We start from the raw sequence: 16,878 nt of genomic DNA on the forward strand, positions 1-16,878 counted from the left end.
TGGTCTTGAGGAGCACGGGTGGTTCCTTGACATTAAAGACGAGAAGCATTCCACAGAGACATGAGGAGGGACTATTTCTCTATTTCTGCAGTCTCACAAAAGATGCTCTTTCCAAATGTCTCCATCCTTATGAGCAAATGCATCTCTCAGCCTACACACTGTTATTGGTACCTTGGAAGGGTTCAAAATGTTCTCCCCTCCAGCAGTCAGAATCTCAGCAGGAAGCAGTTAAATGTCAAAAGGACATTTAAAGAGAATTTAATGAAAAGACTTTATGGAGGTATGGGCAGGATTAAGAGAATCAATAAGGGATATTAACATATTCTGGGACTAGCCATAGCCAGAAGCCATTACCTCTAGACCTAAAAGGACAAGAGGAAGAACCTGTTTCCGGAACCCAGTAAATGCTATAGCCAGTGGGGTGGGGCTGCCATTTAGAAGCTGTGCCCATAGAGAAGGAACGCAGCCTGTTGCCAAACCAGGATGCCAAAGAGAGAGAGAAGGAGAAAACAAAACCCTTCTTCTTTTGTAAAGCAGTTTGCAGAATCAGCTTCATGGGCCACAGAGAGGAGCAGGGAAGGGCAGAGAATGGATCTGGGGACAAACAGAGAATACCCAGCACATCCCCTGTACCGCAGATTGGCGCTGCTTCTCACCCATGTTGTGACAATACCTTCTCCAGTAGAATTCTTTTTGGGCTAGAGGATCACCTGGCAAGCTTTGGCTTGCCACTCTGTGATTATTGATAAAACACTAAGTAACTCTGAAGGCTTTAGGAGGATTGCACTTAAGTACTTGGGCTAATGGTGTATTTCCATTAAGTTCCAAATAAGTGTCTCAGTCTCTATGAAGCAATCAAATCTACAGATGGTGACAAAAACGTTAACATATTGAAGTAAATCAGATGCCGTCGATGAAAATCTTTAAGAAGATGGTCGAGGCTTTCTCTTGTAAATTGATTTATCTACCTGTTGATGGATCTGATCATTACTAAGATGCCTATAAGTGTCTAGGAAACTGTACAGTTCTCTCCCAAAGGCATATTTTCAATGGAAATTGGAAACAAAATTCTCCACTTCGAAGAATCCATTGAATTGCTCCACCATTTTCATTTTACATACTTCGGGGTGCTTTTGAGGAATTTTAATTAATAATAATGTTAAATGGAGGATGCCACCCAATCAACAGATTTTGATGCAGCAGCAATATTTCTGAAAAGCCAGGCTTTTATTTATTCTAACCCTCAGAGTTCTAGAGTGGAAAAGTACCCAGAGACAGAGACACAGAGAGATGAGGGCTGACCTCAGAACGTAGTGAGGGTTTTCAGATCTATTGTTGATCCATAGCAGCTAAATGGACCCAGAAGTGAGTTACAGAATTGCTATTTAATCTCACTTTCTCTTCCAAGGGGTCATATCCTGACGTTTCACACAAATAATATAATAATAACCATCGTTATGTATTTAGTGCTTGCTATGTGCTAAAGACTATGTTAAAAATTGTACGTACATTAGCTCATAATAATCATCTGAGACAAGGATTATTCTGAACAATTACCCTTAGAAATCTGAGGCAGTGCGAGGTTAGTTAACATACCCAAGGAGGCAGCTGGTGAGCAGAACTCGAATTTGAACATAGAAATTCAAGTTTTAAAGTCCGTGTTCTTAAATTCACCCTCCGGTTACTCCAAATTGTGTTTGTGTACAGCTCTGGGGATTTCAAAATCTTAAAAAAATAGTTATAAATGTACTTACCCACCACCGCATTCCTCAAAATTTATAGCAACTTTATTGCATGTAAATCTCAGAATAGTCCTGTGAGGTAGAGATTATTTTTTCCATATAATCAGGAAACTGAATGACCCAGCGAGGTGCCCAGTCAGAAGACGTTAGAGTCAGAACTTGAGTCCAGATGTTCTGATCCCAAATCCCGTCACCATTCTGCTGAAGCAGTGCCCTCAAGTCACACCCGTCAGGAGCATGAGCTCCGGACTCTGCAAAGATAAACTGACTCGAGTTGTAATCTAGGCTGCATGACTTATTGGTTCTGTGTTCTCAGCCAGTAATTTACTCTCTAAGCCTCAGTCTCCTTACCTGTAAAATTGGGAATGAAAAAGCCTACCTTAGTAGTTTTACTGACCAGGGTTCTTAGCCTCCTTAATCAGTATAAATTGATCAGAGGCCAGACAAGGAATTCAGGCAAGGCTTTATCAGGGCCCCTGCTGCAGCAGGAGGGGAGCGAGAGCAAGCAACAGGTCTCCTTGCTTGCTCGCCAAGGCAGCAGGGAGCTGGTTCCTTACATGGGGTGAGGGTAGGGATGTGTCCGTGGGTCGGGTCAGAGGGTGGCTTAGGTGCTCTGTCCACGCCTTTGGTGATGTTGAGTGCAGGGGGCATGTGCAGTCCCCCACTTTTGCTCCTGGCTCTTCAGAAGTGGCAGTTGGCTTTTTTTGGTCTTCTTGTATCTTGTTGTCCATAATTTTTCCCCAAACTTGCATGCACATAAGTTATTTTTAGTCCCTTATAGTTTCTTTGTATTTTGTAGCTCAAGGAGACGTTTGTCCAGATGCAAGAACTGCAGCAAAGGGTCCCAGGTCCCAGCCTGTGTCAGTAGGATTGCTGTGAGCTTTAAATAAGTTAATTTAAAGGCCAGGACAGTGTCACTCACATATAAAAGTAAAATTTAAGATAGAAATATATAGGAATTAGTCAATATCCAGTTATCCCTCTACAATGTAAGTCAGATAGTTGCTCCTTTATGGGGAACCCTCCCTTGGCCTCCCATGAAATGCAAACTCCTCTCTGGCTCAGTGAGGTCTTTCATGGTCTGACTTTTGTCCACATCTGTCATCATCCTGTCACTCTCTGGCCCTTACTCTCCAAGTCCAGCTGCACGGAACTTTTTTGAGACGCCAGCCTCATGGCCTTTTGCGCTTGCCCTCCCTTTGCCTAGAATGTTCTCCCCCCAGGTCTTCATATGGTGGCCTCCTTCTTGTCCTTAGTATCCCAGCTTGATTATCACCTCCTGAGAGCACCTCCTGGACAACTCAACCATTCCCTACTCCATTGCTATATGCTGTAAGTTGTTTCCTTTCTAGCACGTATCATCACCTTTTTGTTTTGTGTTTATTGGCTGGCTCTCCCTAACAGGGTGTTAACTCCAGCCTTGTTCACTGTTGTCTCCCCAACTCATAGAATAGTGAGGCACATAGAATGGCTCAGTGAGTACGGATGATAAATAATCTTACCTAGTTAACTATACTATCACTTCTTGAGATGTTAATCATGATTGGTGATTGTGAGCTTAGCTTACTCTAGCAACTAATTGTGGAGAAAGGATATGTTTCCCGTGTTACGTTAGTAGGGTATAGTTATGATCTCAGTTAACACAGTGGAATTTACGTGCATTTACACACGTTTGGAACAGTAGGGAAAGTATTTGAGTAGCATTCGCCTCTGTATAACATGCAATATTGTTTAAAGCATGACACGTGGCAGCAGGTATGGATGCTGTGATGTTGGCGGTCATTGTCACCACCTCACTTTGGGGCTGTTCTCTGCAGAAACAGCCAGTCTGTGCAGGGGTCAATGACAGCTCTAGGGCAGGATCTCAAACACTTACAAGATGTGTCCAGACCCTCCTTCAATAGAAAAAAGTAGAGAGTTCAGGCTTTTACATCACATACCTGTATTAGAAGGCTGGCCCTACCACATACCAAGGTGCATAAACTTCTCTGTGCCTCTGTTTCCCTGTGTGTAAACTGGTGATGATGCTAATACCAGCCTCATAGGATTGCTGAGAGGATGAAATAAATGAGTACATGTAATACCCTTATAAAAGTATAAGTGCTCAATAAACCCATGACCTACTTTTACGTATCCTCCGTGAGAGCTGGATGGGACTGGGTTCCTATTTTCTCACAGGGAGAGCAGACACAAGCAATAAAAAGGAGTATGATAAATTCCAAGTTTTCATTATCGTTACGAACATCACATGGAAGCTAGTTTCAGTATTCCCCACTAATGCTGAAGCCAATTTTCCCCTCCTTATATTTTAGAAGAGAGCCATTAATATTTGTTGAGCACCCACAAAGGGCAAGGCTGTGTGCTCAGCAGTAGTGACAGAAGACACCCATTTCTAGCAAGGAAAATGTCTTGTAATCTCTTTACTAGCTTCACATCTCTGAATTTCAAAAGCACCAGTAGAAAGGAACACAATGTTCTGCTGTACCCTTCGTCCCCTGGGTCCCAGAATTCAATTAAAATTGTGTTCCATCTTGCCCTATCCAAAGTGTTTTAGATTAAAGAAGCCCGGAATGCAAGGACCATATCTGTAAAAGCATCACTATTAATGGACCCAGCAAAGCACCATGCAAACAGAGATGCTGAAAAATGTCCATTTGATGATGAAAGAAAATCAGATAGGTAGATGGTTAAACAGATAGCTACACAGAGCTTTTCAGCAAGTTATTCCTTTATGACTGCAGCCTACAGGACGGTTCATGAATTTTTTTTTTTAATCTCGTTATCATTTCAGATTTATTGCCTTCCCTTTCTAGCCACGAGTCTCTCTTAACCACGGTTCTGGCAGAGTCCGTTTTGCACGTTGCTCTTCGAACATATTCAAAACCCACAGCAAGCTACCCTTTAAAAAGACATTAGAGTGAGTGCCATGGGAAAATATACTCCAAGGTTGTAGATGAATTGATATGATTTCCTTGATTGTATCTTTTTATTTATGAGGCATAGTTTATGAGTGCTGGAGAGCACACTGCAGTGAGTGATGACTAACTACAGCCCAAGTCATAAATCAGGAGCAGTGAAAAAAGAGGTGATTTTGATCGAATCTATTGAATTAGCTGTTGGCCTCAGCCAATACAGGTATCGGAAAGACCTTTTTAATATCTATTTGTCTCTCTTCTGGGAGTGTGATAACAATCTCATTACATGCCCCTAAGAAACAAATAATTTAATTGTTTGCCTGTTAACATGCAACCTATTTACTCTTCTTATTAATTACTGGCATGGCTGTTCATGTTGGATTTTTGTTTACTTCTGATGTGAATCGTCACGAAAATATATTCACATTCTCCAGTTTTTATAGTGATGTTGCCTCCCTAACGCTGCTTGATATGAAACAATATTGTTGAAATGTCTCTGTTTCATCAAAAATTATTATTCCACAAGGAAGTGTGTTTTAGAATATCACAGAAGTTGCAGAGAACTGAGAAATTCCTCCATGTATTAATCCTCCGAGAGTAGCAGTTATACTGCAACTCATAACAAACAGCCTGGAAGAAAGAGGAAAATCTCAAATTGCTTCAAGGACAAGGATAGCCACTGTCACTTACATTAGGAATCAACAGATTAGAGGGTTTTTGTGAAAGATCACTGGCTGAATTTGGTTATTCCTGTGATCCATTTTTATATGGAATATGATAGCAAATACAAGACCGAATAGACATCAGCTGGATGCTAACAGTATAGAAAGCATCACTAGGTATGGCCTCTTGGTCTTATCAAGACTTGTAGCATTTCCCCAGCCAAAAGAATCATAAGGTATTTTTACCATTAAGGACTTTTTTATTCCATGATAAAGGAAAAACACATCAAGAAACCCTGGAAATGTGGAAATGTACATTAAGAGTTTCTCTTTGCAGTGAGGCTACACTTGGAAAGTATCAGTCCTGGGGAATGTTATTTTAGAAAGCTATGAGCCATTGAGTGAGACAACGCATTGAAATGAAAACTGCTTTACAGTTAAGTGTGGAAATTGTGCTAAAGCATAACTAGGTCAGTAACATAAGCACCCAATGGGCCACCACTCTAAGAGAATTTCTGAAGCATCTCCCCTTCTCCCATCCTCGGCAGAGTCGTGGCTCCTTCTCTTTCTCTTTCACAAAATTTATTACCAATGCTTCCATTCACAAATCTTGCTTTCCTTCTGGAATAAAATTAGAAGGAGAAATGTTGGATGAGAGGAATAAGGAGCATTTTAGAATGGTTAATAATATTCATCTGGGCTGTAAAGAAAAAATAGACCCAACAAGTTCCAGAAAGATCAATGTTTCAAGAAATTTGCACCTGGAGTGAAAACTAGGCAGCAAATGGTTGTTCTCCAAAGCTAGTGAACTCTGGTTCTGCTTGGAACTGTGGCCACTGTAATGAACTTGGTGGTAATCATTGCAATTGTAACATATGCAACCAGATACATGCTGTGTGCTTATTTGAATGGCTGAAGGTAATGACAAAAGTAATGCAAAGTACAACTCTAAATAGACAACACATGAACAGAAATTGAAAAAATGTATGATGCCTAGATTTGTGTACCTGGTTCTATAGAGAAGAGCTCTCTCTGTTTCTCAAATAAGACTGGGCACAAGAATCACTTGGAAATCTGTTAAAAAGGCAGGTTCTGAGATCTTTTCACTATAAATTATCTTACAAGAATGCAAGATGATTTTGATGATTGTAGCCAAGGAACACATTTTGACAAAGACTCCTCCGAAGGAAGATTTCTAAGAGGCAGTTTTCAACAGAGGACAAACAACTGAGCCCATTGTTTCCACAGCAATGAGATCTGGGCAGCGTGGTGACAGATGCTGACATCTCATGTAATTAAAACTTTATAAAGCAAACTACAGTGATTAGACCTGGGGGACGGGGAGGGGAGCAGAGTAAATAAAAGACCATTTTATTTTTTAATGGAAAACAGCATAAAGATGGTAATAGTCACTAGTTAGATATCAAAAATTAGATTGAAAACAAATAGATCTATTCTTTCACTAGTCAGTTATAGAATTTATGGTTAGATCATTTTAGTTATTTATAATGTATTCAGATAGTTAACCTGTGTCTTCCATGACATCTTCTTACATTGTAACTCCTTTCACTGTTTCATCCAAAACGTCAGAGAGGAAAACACCCCAACTTGGCCAGTCCTGACTTGTTCTCATTTTTAACAGCTCCACATTGGGAAGTTCCTAACTCTTATGTGTGTGTGTGTGTGTGTGTGTGTGTGTGTACACACACATGTGCAAGTGTTCATTAAACCCAAATAATGTTACTTTAGTGGAAATTTTAATCATCTAATTTTTTTATTATAAAAAATATGTTCAATTCCACTAATGCTGTGGGGTTAAGGATATTCTGAATAAACGAAAGATAAAAGTATCCTTACATTTTTTTCTCTTCGCCATGGAATTCATAAGCTGTACTTCTGTTTCCAGCTCTTAAAATGTCCCTTCTTTTTTGTGAGTAGCTCACACACTGTTTATATACTCAATGATGATGTGAGGGAATCTTGGGATACAAACCAGATGGATTGGCTTATCAGTTAGCTAACAAGTAGATAGATAGGTGATAGATGATAGATAGATAGATAGATAAGATAGATTGAGATAGACAAAGTAGGCAACTCTACGTCTGTTCTCAAGATATTTAATTTCTTGATTTGTTAAAAATAAAAGATCAGGGCATATTACTCAAATTTTCCCACTCAAGATCTCTGCTTTTTCTTTCTCTACCATATAAAGATGGACCCAAATCTTGGGGCCGTTATTTCTCAGTAGAAATAAATCATAAGCATAATCTGTTAGTATTTTTATCCTGAACCTTGAACTATACTTTAGTTCCTTTATCTTTTTTAATAAATTTATTTATTTTATTTTATCGTTTTACTCTATTCTTTTTGGCTGCTTTGGGTCTTCGTTGCTGCGCGTGGCTTTCTCTAGTTGCGGCGAGCGGGGGCTGCTCTTCGTTGTGGCACGCGGGCTTCTCATTGCTGTGGCTTCTGTTGTTGCGGAGCATGGGCTCTCAGCGCGCGGGCTTCAGTAGTTGTGGCTCGTGGGCTATAGAGCGTAGTCTCAGTAGTTGTGGCGCACGGGCTTAGTTGCTCCACGGCATGTGGGATCTTCCCGGACCAGGGCTTGAACCCGAGTCCCCGGAATTGGCAGGCGGATTCTTAACCACTGAGCCACCAGGAAAACCCTGGTTCCTTTATCTCTTGTTTAGCTGGGCATGGACAAAAATCTACAGCGATTTTTGGATAAAGGACTTTTTACCTCGAGAGAGAGAGACAGAGAGAGAAAGAAAGAATATCACTGACAGTTTCTTTTTGACTTTTCTTCTGGTGGTTTGGTATAAGATACAATGCCTTGTTGGTGCAAGATTTGTGAAATCCATAATGCTTCCTTAGCACAGCTTTCTCTTCATTGTAACAGCTTTCATTTCCAGAGGAGCTCATATAAATAGGCTGCTCCTGCTTTGCATAAGCATGTTGATTTATATGAATGCTATTTTGATCTCAAATTGATTGAATACTAAAAAGAAAGACTAGGAAAAAAGCACTGTATTATGAAGGTCTCCTGTCAAAGACAAAAGACGCTAGATCCTACATGCATTTCCACTTACGGATGGGGAATTCTGTATTGCCTAGGTTTAGAAGAGAATATTTCTAAAGATCCATAGCAAAATACCACACTATTGAGATGCAAGTATTTTAAAATACCATGGATTAAATTATGTTTTGGAACTAGGACTCCTCTACCCCCGTTTGCCCATGTAACGCAGAAAGGCATGAGGTCTAGTCCCATCTGCCAACAGCAGCATTAAAAAGCCTTAATAGATGGGATGCTCAGTAATTAATTGGCAACTTGCTGAATTTTTGTCAAGCCCAGTTGCACTTTCCTCCTTGTGTTCTCTATCCTTTGTGGCCCCCACTAAAATTCTGTATACCCTTAAATCACCAACCAAAGCCCTTCTCTTGGCAAAGAATTTGATATCAATATGTGCACCTTATTTTGCATCCCTTTTTCAAGAATATTTTCCTTTCAATCTTTGTTAGTCATTGTGTAATCAAAAATACTCCCCTTACCCCACCGCAAGACATTCACAGTAACAGAGGTTGGTCTGGAGCAGACTGGGGAGTCCACGACTCGTTCTCATCAGCCCTGAAATCTGACCTCCTCACCAATTACCTCCTATAGCTACCCTCCCTGTTGTAAGACTGACCATGGCCATTCCAGAGCAGAGGCTAAGAGCAGCTAGTTGTGTTCTGCCCTGTACTCTGGTTTCCATGGAGTCTAGCTTTCCCATTGCTAAGACAGTTTCCTGGGCCTATCAAAACAAACCTCTATCATTCAAGACAACCTGGGCATGTCTATTTACCCTTGCAAGCTAAGAGACTTTACCCAATCCAGAATTGCAGGTAGGTAATTGTCTATAGAAAAGTCATTTAATATTCATGATCCTGAGTATCTTATTTATGTGTATGGATGACATACAGAATCAAAAGCACAGTTTACTGGGAAGAGCAATAAAGTTTATTGGCGAGTAGAATTCTAGTTTCAGCTCTAGTGACTTCTGTCACCTTGAACAAGAGTCACATTTCAGAGCCTTGATTTCCTCATCTGTAAAAGGGGCTAATAATACCTTCTCCAGCCACCTTACGAGGTTGTGTTGTGAGGACCAAGTCAGCGAACATTTCTTAAAGTGCTTTGTAAAGTATAGAATTTATACAGATGTTAGTGGTTATTATGCAAACTATGAGAGAAATGGATCAGAGCTCTGAAAAGAACAGGTTCTGCTTTGTCAGTAGGTTCGTTACCTCTTTTTAAAATGTGGCATGTATGTCAACTATTTCTCAATAAAACCGGGGGAAAAAATGGGGTTTCTGACAATCCTATCAGCAAGAGGCTGGAGATTTGCATTTGACAGCAATCCAAGAGCAATTCAACATCAGAAATTTTACTTTTACAAAGAAATCTGCAAAAAAAAAAAAAAAAGTACAGAAACACTGATAGAAGTTAGCCTAAGTACTGAAAATCTCTCCAATATTTATTTATTCTCTTCAAATTATTATTGATGCGAAAGCAAAATAAACAAAAATGAAACTAAACTCTCACTGCAAAGTATTCTCCTACTGTGTTTTCTAAATATCTCGTATTTTGAACATTCCACATGCCCTTTTAACACCGCACACCTAGAACGTGTGTACTATAGAATCAAACTAGTTTTCCAGACTTGTCTTTAAAAGCTCAGAACAAATTATATATATATATATATATATATATATATATATATATATATATATATACACACACACACACCTATATAATTATGTAAAACATGTATATATCATATAATGGTATATATTGTAATTATTATCTATAGCGTATATATTGTAATATTTGTGTGTGTGTGTGTTTACATATATAAATGCACAGAGACACCAAATGAGGGAACAATTTCCTGAGGTCAGACTTGCACAACATGAAAGCTTACTAAGGAAGACTCCTAAACGTGCAGACAGTCTGCTCGGATTGCCATTTAGATCTATCATCCTGATTGATCACTGTGTGGTCGGCTATTATTGGGCCTAATTTAACCCTATCCACTCACACATCCATCTACTCTGTCTATTGTACCTGACATTCTACAAATCACTTACTCATGCAAATGATGACCTAAGGCAACCTCTTAGGATATTCGTGTTTAATTATACAAATGGTGCTTGATAAATAAGATTACACCTCCTTCCATATGTTTATTCCCTCCTTGATGAAAGGAAAATTCAATTTTCATGCAGATTGGGTGGGGCCGGGGTTTAAGAATTGCTGAGTTTTCTGGACTCTGCAGATCCATCCAGTTTGCAGAAGCTGACAAAATCACTCCACACCCCGCACAGAGATGAGCAGTTTTTCATTAGGTTTAAATCAGCCATCAGCCAGCTTGCTTCAGAAATCGGGACTCTAATAGGACCCCCTCGGTGTTCACAGGGTCAAAGGCTAAAAACAGGAAGGACCCGCCCTCCTTTGCAATTACAAAGTTGCAAGATGCAAGTGTATCTCCTTCTGTTGTTTTCAGTTGCTCTGAGTTGCCAACTTCTCTGCAGCCTGAAATTTTCTGGCTTTTGACTGGTCTTACTGATTTCTTTTTGAGGTCTGGGCCGTGAATTCAGCAGGAAAAGCCTCCAGTAGCTGGACGCGGTGTAGAACTGGGCCTGCCCCCCCGGAAGGTCTCAGGGCCCCCAAGTTCCATGCGGTCTCTGCCACCCAAGCAGTGGTCAACATCAGCGCCCCGCAGAAGCCCAACGGGATTGTCAGTCTCTACAGATTGTTCTCCAACGATACCAGCGGGGCCCAGACGGTGGTGAGCAGCAGCATTCTGATCGGTTTATTTAGAACAAATCATAGGGGCTTCCCTTCCCTGGTGGCGCAGTGGTTGAGAGTCCGCCTGCCGAGGCAGGGGACGCGGGTTCGTGCCCCAATCTGGGAAGATCCCACATGCCGCGGAGCGGCTGGGCCCGTGAGCCGTGGCCGCTGAGCCTGCGCGTCCGCAGCCTGTGCTCCACAACAGAAGTCATAAACCATGGTGTCCTTGCTTTTTCTTCCCCTTGATACTTCTTTCTTATCCATCTGTTCTCAATTGCCCTGTGGTGACCTTAGTGGCACAAAGATCCCTCTGCAAAGAAATAGCATTAGGAAATGTACGGAATATATGTAAATGCTCTGGGAGAGGAGGGCTAAATGTGATATTAAAGACTCCACAGATCTTTTAAGGAACCTAAGACTTTAGAGATAACCAAATTAGTTGAATTAATTTAATTAGAAAACACATGTCAAGCACTCAGCATAGTAGTGGCTTATAGTAAGGGGCCAACAAAGGCTCTCTGTTGGTGGTGTAAATCTTAATATGAAAAAGGAAAAAGTAGAGCAAAGGATATCCTCGGAATCCCCATTTTGGCACAAGCAAATCTCTAATAGCACACTGAAATCTCAGACTTTGTTTTGGTGACTTCTAGAAAGTTCTAGGTCTTTGGAAGAAACAACAGAACAGCTCAGCTCAGCCCTACTCCACTGTTTGTGTATTAACACATTTGGGGCACATCGAGGAGACAAGATGGTCTGTGGAGGGAAATCATCTTTCACACTGTGTTTCAACCAAGCCATTCACTGAAAGGGACACTAAATAATCAACTAGACCAGTTCCTGCATTATTTAAATGAAGAGACTACCTGCCAGGGGATGAAGTCTCTTTTCTCTGCAGGACAGCTGGTGTCACTCTCACATTTCTCATAAATAAGTATAGATTAGAATACTTTGTTCACACAAACCTCATAGAGAAATTGCACAGATCCTGGTATGACATGATAAATTATTTAGACCAATTGAGGGAACAATTTTGGCAAGTGTGGAGAAATCCTCTGAGGCCAGCGTAGCAGGTAGTGAAACACAATTTCAAAAGACAACTCACATGCAAGGAAGTCTTGTATGGAATGTTAAAGAAATATTAGCATATTTTCTACAAGGCTTCCGATTCAATAAATATAGATGATGTAAATACAATCAACCCTTGATTATCCATGCTTATAAAATGATAATATTAATAAACCCAAATAATTTCTATTTGGAGTGCCTTGTATGCATTTTTTTAAACAACAGGTAGCTCTTCTTAATTAAATGTTGCTTATGTCAATGTGAAAATGAGTTTCTAGTTTCTGAGCTCCTCTATTCCAAAGAGCACTTAATAAAAGCACAATAAGGTAAAAATATTTGCTCCAGATAAACCAGAAAGCTTATAATGCAACAAAGATAATTGAGAAAAAACTATATTTCATACAGATCAATACCCTTAGAGGAAGACATGGACTTTCAAACTCTTAAATATATGTGAATATACAAATAGATAATATATATTTCAAGCTCTTAAATACTCAACTCTAAGATTTGAGGGGAGTTTTGACCCCAAAATTACATGCAAGTAACAATGGCAGAATATGGACCTTAGTGAATGTTGACTTAGAAATATAATTCAAATATAGATTTTGTTTTTCGAAAAGGCATCATTCTGAGGGTCACAGAACTCGGTCAGTATTTTGTGATTTTTGAGCCATTTTCTAATATCTCTTTATGGTAATAGACAACATTGTTCCCTGTGATTTCTATCCTGTTGCCTCAAACTTCTATCAAACTGTTATCTCATTGCATGTTTTTGCATGTTTAAGCCATGCCTCTCCAGCTGGACTGGTCATTCCTCAGAGTAAATATTGTGATAGATGCCAGGGTGCATCTCCCAGAGTAACTAGCATGGCACTCTATTCATAGAACGCATCGTACATGATAAAAGTGAACCAACTGTCTGTGACTTGCCACTGGGCCTCATCTAGTCTTCTCTCTCCTCCTACAGCTGGCTGAAGGCCTGGCCACCCAGCAGACGCTTCATGGCCTGCAGCCCTTCACGACCTACTCCATTGGGGTGGAGGCCTGTACTTGCTTCAATTGTTGCAGCCAAGGGCCAACAGCAGAGCTGAGAACTCCTTCTGCTCCGCCATCAGGACTGTCCTGTCCCCAGATCCAGACACTGGCCTCGAGGACAGCCTCCTTCCAGTGGAGTCCCCCACTGTTCCCCAACGGCGTCATTCAAAGGTAGCATGGGAGAGCCAAAAGGACAAAGAAACCGAAATAAGACATGAACACGGACATGCAGCTACCCAGCCCTCCCCAAGGAAGACTTGCTGATTGAACAGACACCTATAGCAAAATAGACAAATCAATTGATTTGAGTGGTCACATTCCCCACAAAGTGTTTCAATCATAAATCAGCTAAGGATAGAAAGGTGAACAACAAAATTTTCTTTAAATAAGAAAGGCGAGGCAAGGACTTCCCTGGCGGTCCAGTGACTAAGACTCAGCACTTCCATTGCAGGGGGCACGGGATCGATCCCTGGTCCCTCATGCCGTGCAGTGCATCCAAAAAAAAGGAAAAGGCAGTGTGTTCCCATTCATTGAAAGGATGTGCTCTTCCTCATGGTTCCCTGGAATGTTTCATTCTACAGGGCTCAGCTAGAACATAAGGAACTTCTGTGACTAAATCAGAATTTCCTTGATCTAATTTAAAATGTCACAATGAACCACTGTTTGAAAGACCACAGAAGTTATTTCACTCAAGATAATCTGGAGGAAAAAAAGATATTCTTTATTTTCAACAGAGAACAGTTTTATCACTCTCTTTTAAAAAGAGAGAAATATCTTATCTCTACCAACAAGGATTCCTGGCTGCTGGGTGGACAGCAACATGTGTATACACGTGGCTTCTCTTATCATTTCTCTGGTTCCATCTGCTGCCCATTTCCAACAGCATTAAATAAAGTGTTTCTGAGAGCAGTCTCCCACAAATAGGAATTTGAAAGAGCTGGTAGTTCAGTGAAAACAAAATATCAACAGGTTTAAAAGAGAGTTAGACTGATTCCTTTGCCTGTTTTCTCTTTATGTGTCCATTCTCATTCCAGCTATGAGCTCCAGCTCTACATGGCCTGCCCTCCGGATTCAGCCACCCCCTGTACTCCCAGCCAAACCGAGACAAAGTACACTGGGCCAGGGCTGAGAGCCAGCCTCGGGGGTCTCCAGCCCTACACCACCTACAAGCTGAGGGTGGTAGCCCACAATGATTTGGGCAGCACGGCCTCTGAATGGATCAGCTTCATCACCCAAAAAGAATGTGAGTAGAAGTGGCTGCCACCATAAGCCAAAAAGGTAGGAAGGCAGCCGCAGGGGAAGCTTGTCCTGAAAGGTAGGGGGAAAACAGTTTGCTAAAAGGACTGAGTGTTCAGTTCCTTTGAATGCTACTGAGACATCAGTGAACATGACTATTGGGGGAAAATGCCCATTGGATTAAATAATATGGAGATCAAGAGTGAATTTAGGAAGACTTTTCATGTAGCAATGGGATGAAAACCAATTAAGAGAAAGCTAAATACATGGGTAAGATGACTTTTTTTCTTTATTTATTTTGAGATAACTTTTTAGAGAAGTTTGCCATTCCTTTTCTTTTCAAATGACGTGGCGTCATAGCTCGCATTTCTGGAAAGCTTTGATATACGGCACTGCCAGGAAAAGCAAAAGGGCTACTGAGTGCCGAAAAGGGCAATTAGCTAATCAATTGGGGCCTCCTTACATTTCTGTAAAATAAGTCCTTTTCAGATTTTATAAGGTTTATATGTCTACTGTTTAAAAATGGCAAATACAAAAGGTATTAAGAATAAAATAAGTACTTATAATTAGAGCCAGCTACGTCATTTGTGGGTTCCACTGGAAAATGAAAATATAGGGCCCCTTGTTCAAAAATCGTTAACAATTTCAAGATAATGACAGCAGAGCATCAAACTAAGTCCATAATTCTTCTACATGAGGGATGCTGGGCATCTGCACAGGTCACACAACCATGAAGCCAGTCCTGCTTATAATCCCACCACACCCAGAGGCAACCACCATTAATATTTTGGCGCAATTCATTCCTTTAATCCCTTTTCTATGCAGAGTTTTTATTACATGGCTGAGATCATACTCTAATGAAAATCTCGTAGTATGCTTTTTATACTTGACATTATTTTATTTGCATTTCCCATGGCATTAAAAACTCTTTAGCCACCAAGGCTAATGGCTATATAACATTCCATCCTATGAATAAATTGGGCATTTCGGTTGTTTCTAATATTTTCCTTCTATAAATATGGTGAGAAAGTTTGTGAACATCTTTGTGTGAATGTCTGGTTATCTTCTTAAATGGCCACAAATGGAATTTACTACATCAGGAATTTTAAGGCCTTGCACACTTATTGCAAATTTGCTTTCCAGAAACATTATATCAGATTATAACCTCATCTTCGGTGTTTGGCACTGACATTTTTAGAAGTAAGAGTTATGCGTTCGTGAAAGTTCACTGCCTCATACGAAGACTTTAATGTACCTGAGCAGTAACATGGCAGGATGTTCGCAAGAGGTCATTTTTAGAGAACACTTGCTCGTTCCTGGCACTGTTCAAGCATTTTACAAATAATCCTTACCACAAACCTATGAAGTTAAGTACTATTATTAACCAAATTTATAGGTGAGAAAACTGAGGCAGGGCTGTGGACTGTGCTCTACAATTCCAGGATGCCATTCACATTGATTAGAATCTGAAGTGAGGCTCCTGGAGCTATATGATGAGCTAAAGCCAGAGCTTAAGTCCCTCCAGTTTCCACACCTAGAACGTAGAAGTGTTACTCTAAGTTCAGGATCACCCAGCTCAGCAGCACCCTCGGTACTGCTGTGTTAACCTGGTCAACTCACTACCTACTTTCTGTAATAGAGATTTCAGACCTTCTCCACTCTCCTCAAACCTTCCACTTCTTCTCATCCTTTTCCCACAAGCCTATACAATCCTCACCCACCTCTCCCTAGAGTCTTGGCAGAGCTCCTTGCCTCGTAATTCACCAGGAAAGGAAATGTCATCAGTCAGTAATTTGCTCCCTTCCCACCCCAGACAGCCACGTGTCCTGCATCTGCATCATTCCCGCCAGGGACACGGCAGGAAGGGGTGGTCCTTCCATCTGAAATAAACCTGCCTCTTGTGCTTTGAGTACCACTTCCTTCACTACTATTCATCATTTTCCTATCCTTAATCTTCAGTGTATCACTGTTGCTTCTATCTTTCTAATGTTAAAGCGAATAGACTCCATTTCCCCTCTGGTTCCTGCCCCAGCTCCTCCCCACAGAGCACAACTCTTCTAGAGAATGGTCTTCAAGTGCTTTCCCATTTTCTTTCTTCCCACGTGTTCTTTAAGTTCCTCCACACTGATTTCCACCTCATCCCTGCACGAAAATCTCTTCCTAAATTTGCCCTTGACCTCCACACTGATAATCCAGTGGGCTTTTTTGGGAACATTGGGGAACGTTGGGAACATTCAACGTGATTGAAGCCTCAATCCTTGGTAGAAGGTGGCTCCCCTTAGTTTTCATGACAAGTCTCTCCTGGGAAACCTGCGTCTTTGGGTGTTCAGTGTCAGTCAACTTTGTTGCTTGATCTTCCACCAACCAAGGTTTTTAAGCCTCAACCCTAA

The 16,878-nt window shown here is 40.8% G+C and overlaps 1 protein-coding gene across 1 annotated transcript in view; it reads left to right on the forward strand.

Annotated features, from left to right (window-relative positions):
• USH2A (usherin) overlaps positions 1-16,878 on the forward strand; it is a 791,707-nt gene that overhangs the window by 727,115 nt on the left and 47,714 nt on the right. Inside the window, exons 64-66 of the mRNA XM_065876328.1 lie at positions 10,938-11,147; positions 13,185-13,423; positions 14,287-14,495. Of these exons, the coding sequence (XP_065732400.1) occupies positions 10,938-11,147; positions 13,185-13,423; positions 14,287-14,495 (658 nt within the window). The remainder of the gene's footprint in view (positions 1-10,937; positions 11,148-13,184; positions 13,424-14,286; positions 14,496-16,878) is intronic.

The sequence above is a fragment of the Phocoena phocoena genome, chromosome 1, assembly GCF_963924675.1.
Source record: "Phocoena phocoena chromosome 1, mPhoPho1.1, whole genome shotgun sequence".
NCBI classification, from domain to species: Eukaryota; Metazoa; Chordata; class Mammalia; order Artiodactyla; family Phocoenidae; genus Phocoena; species Phocoena phocoena.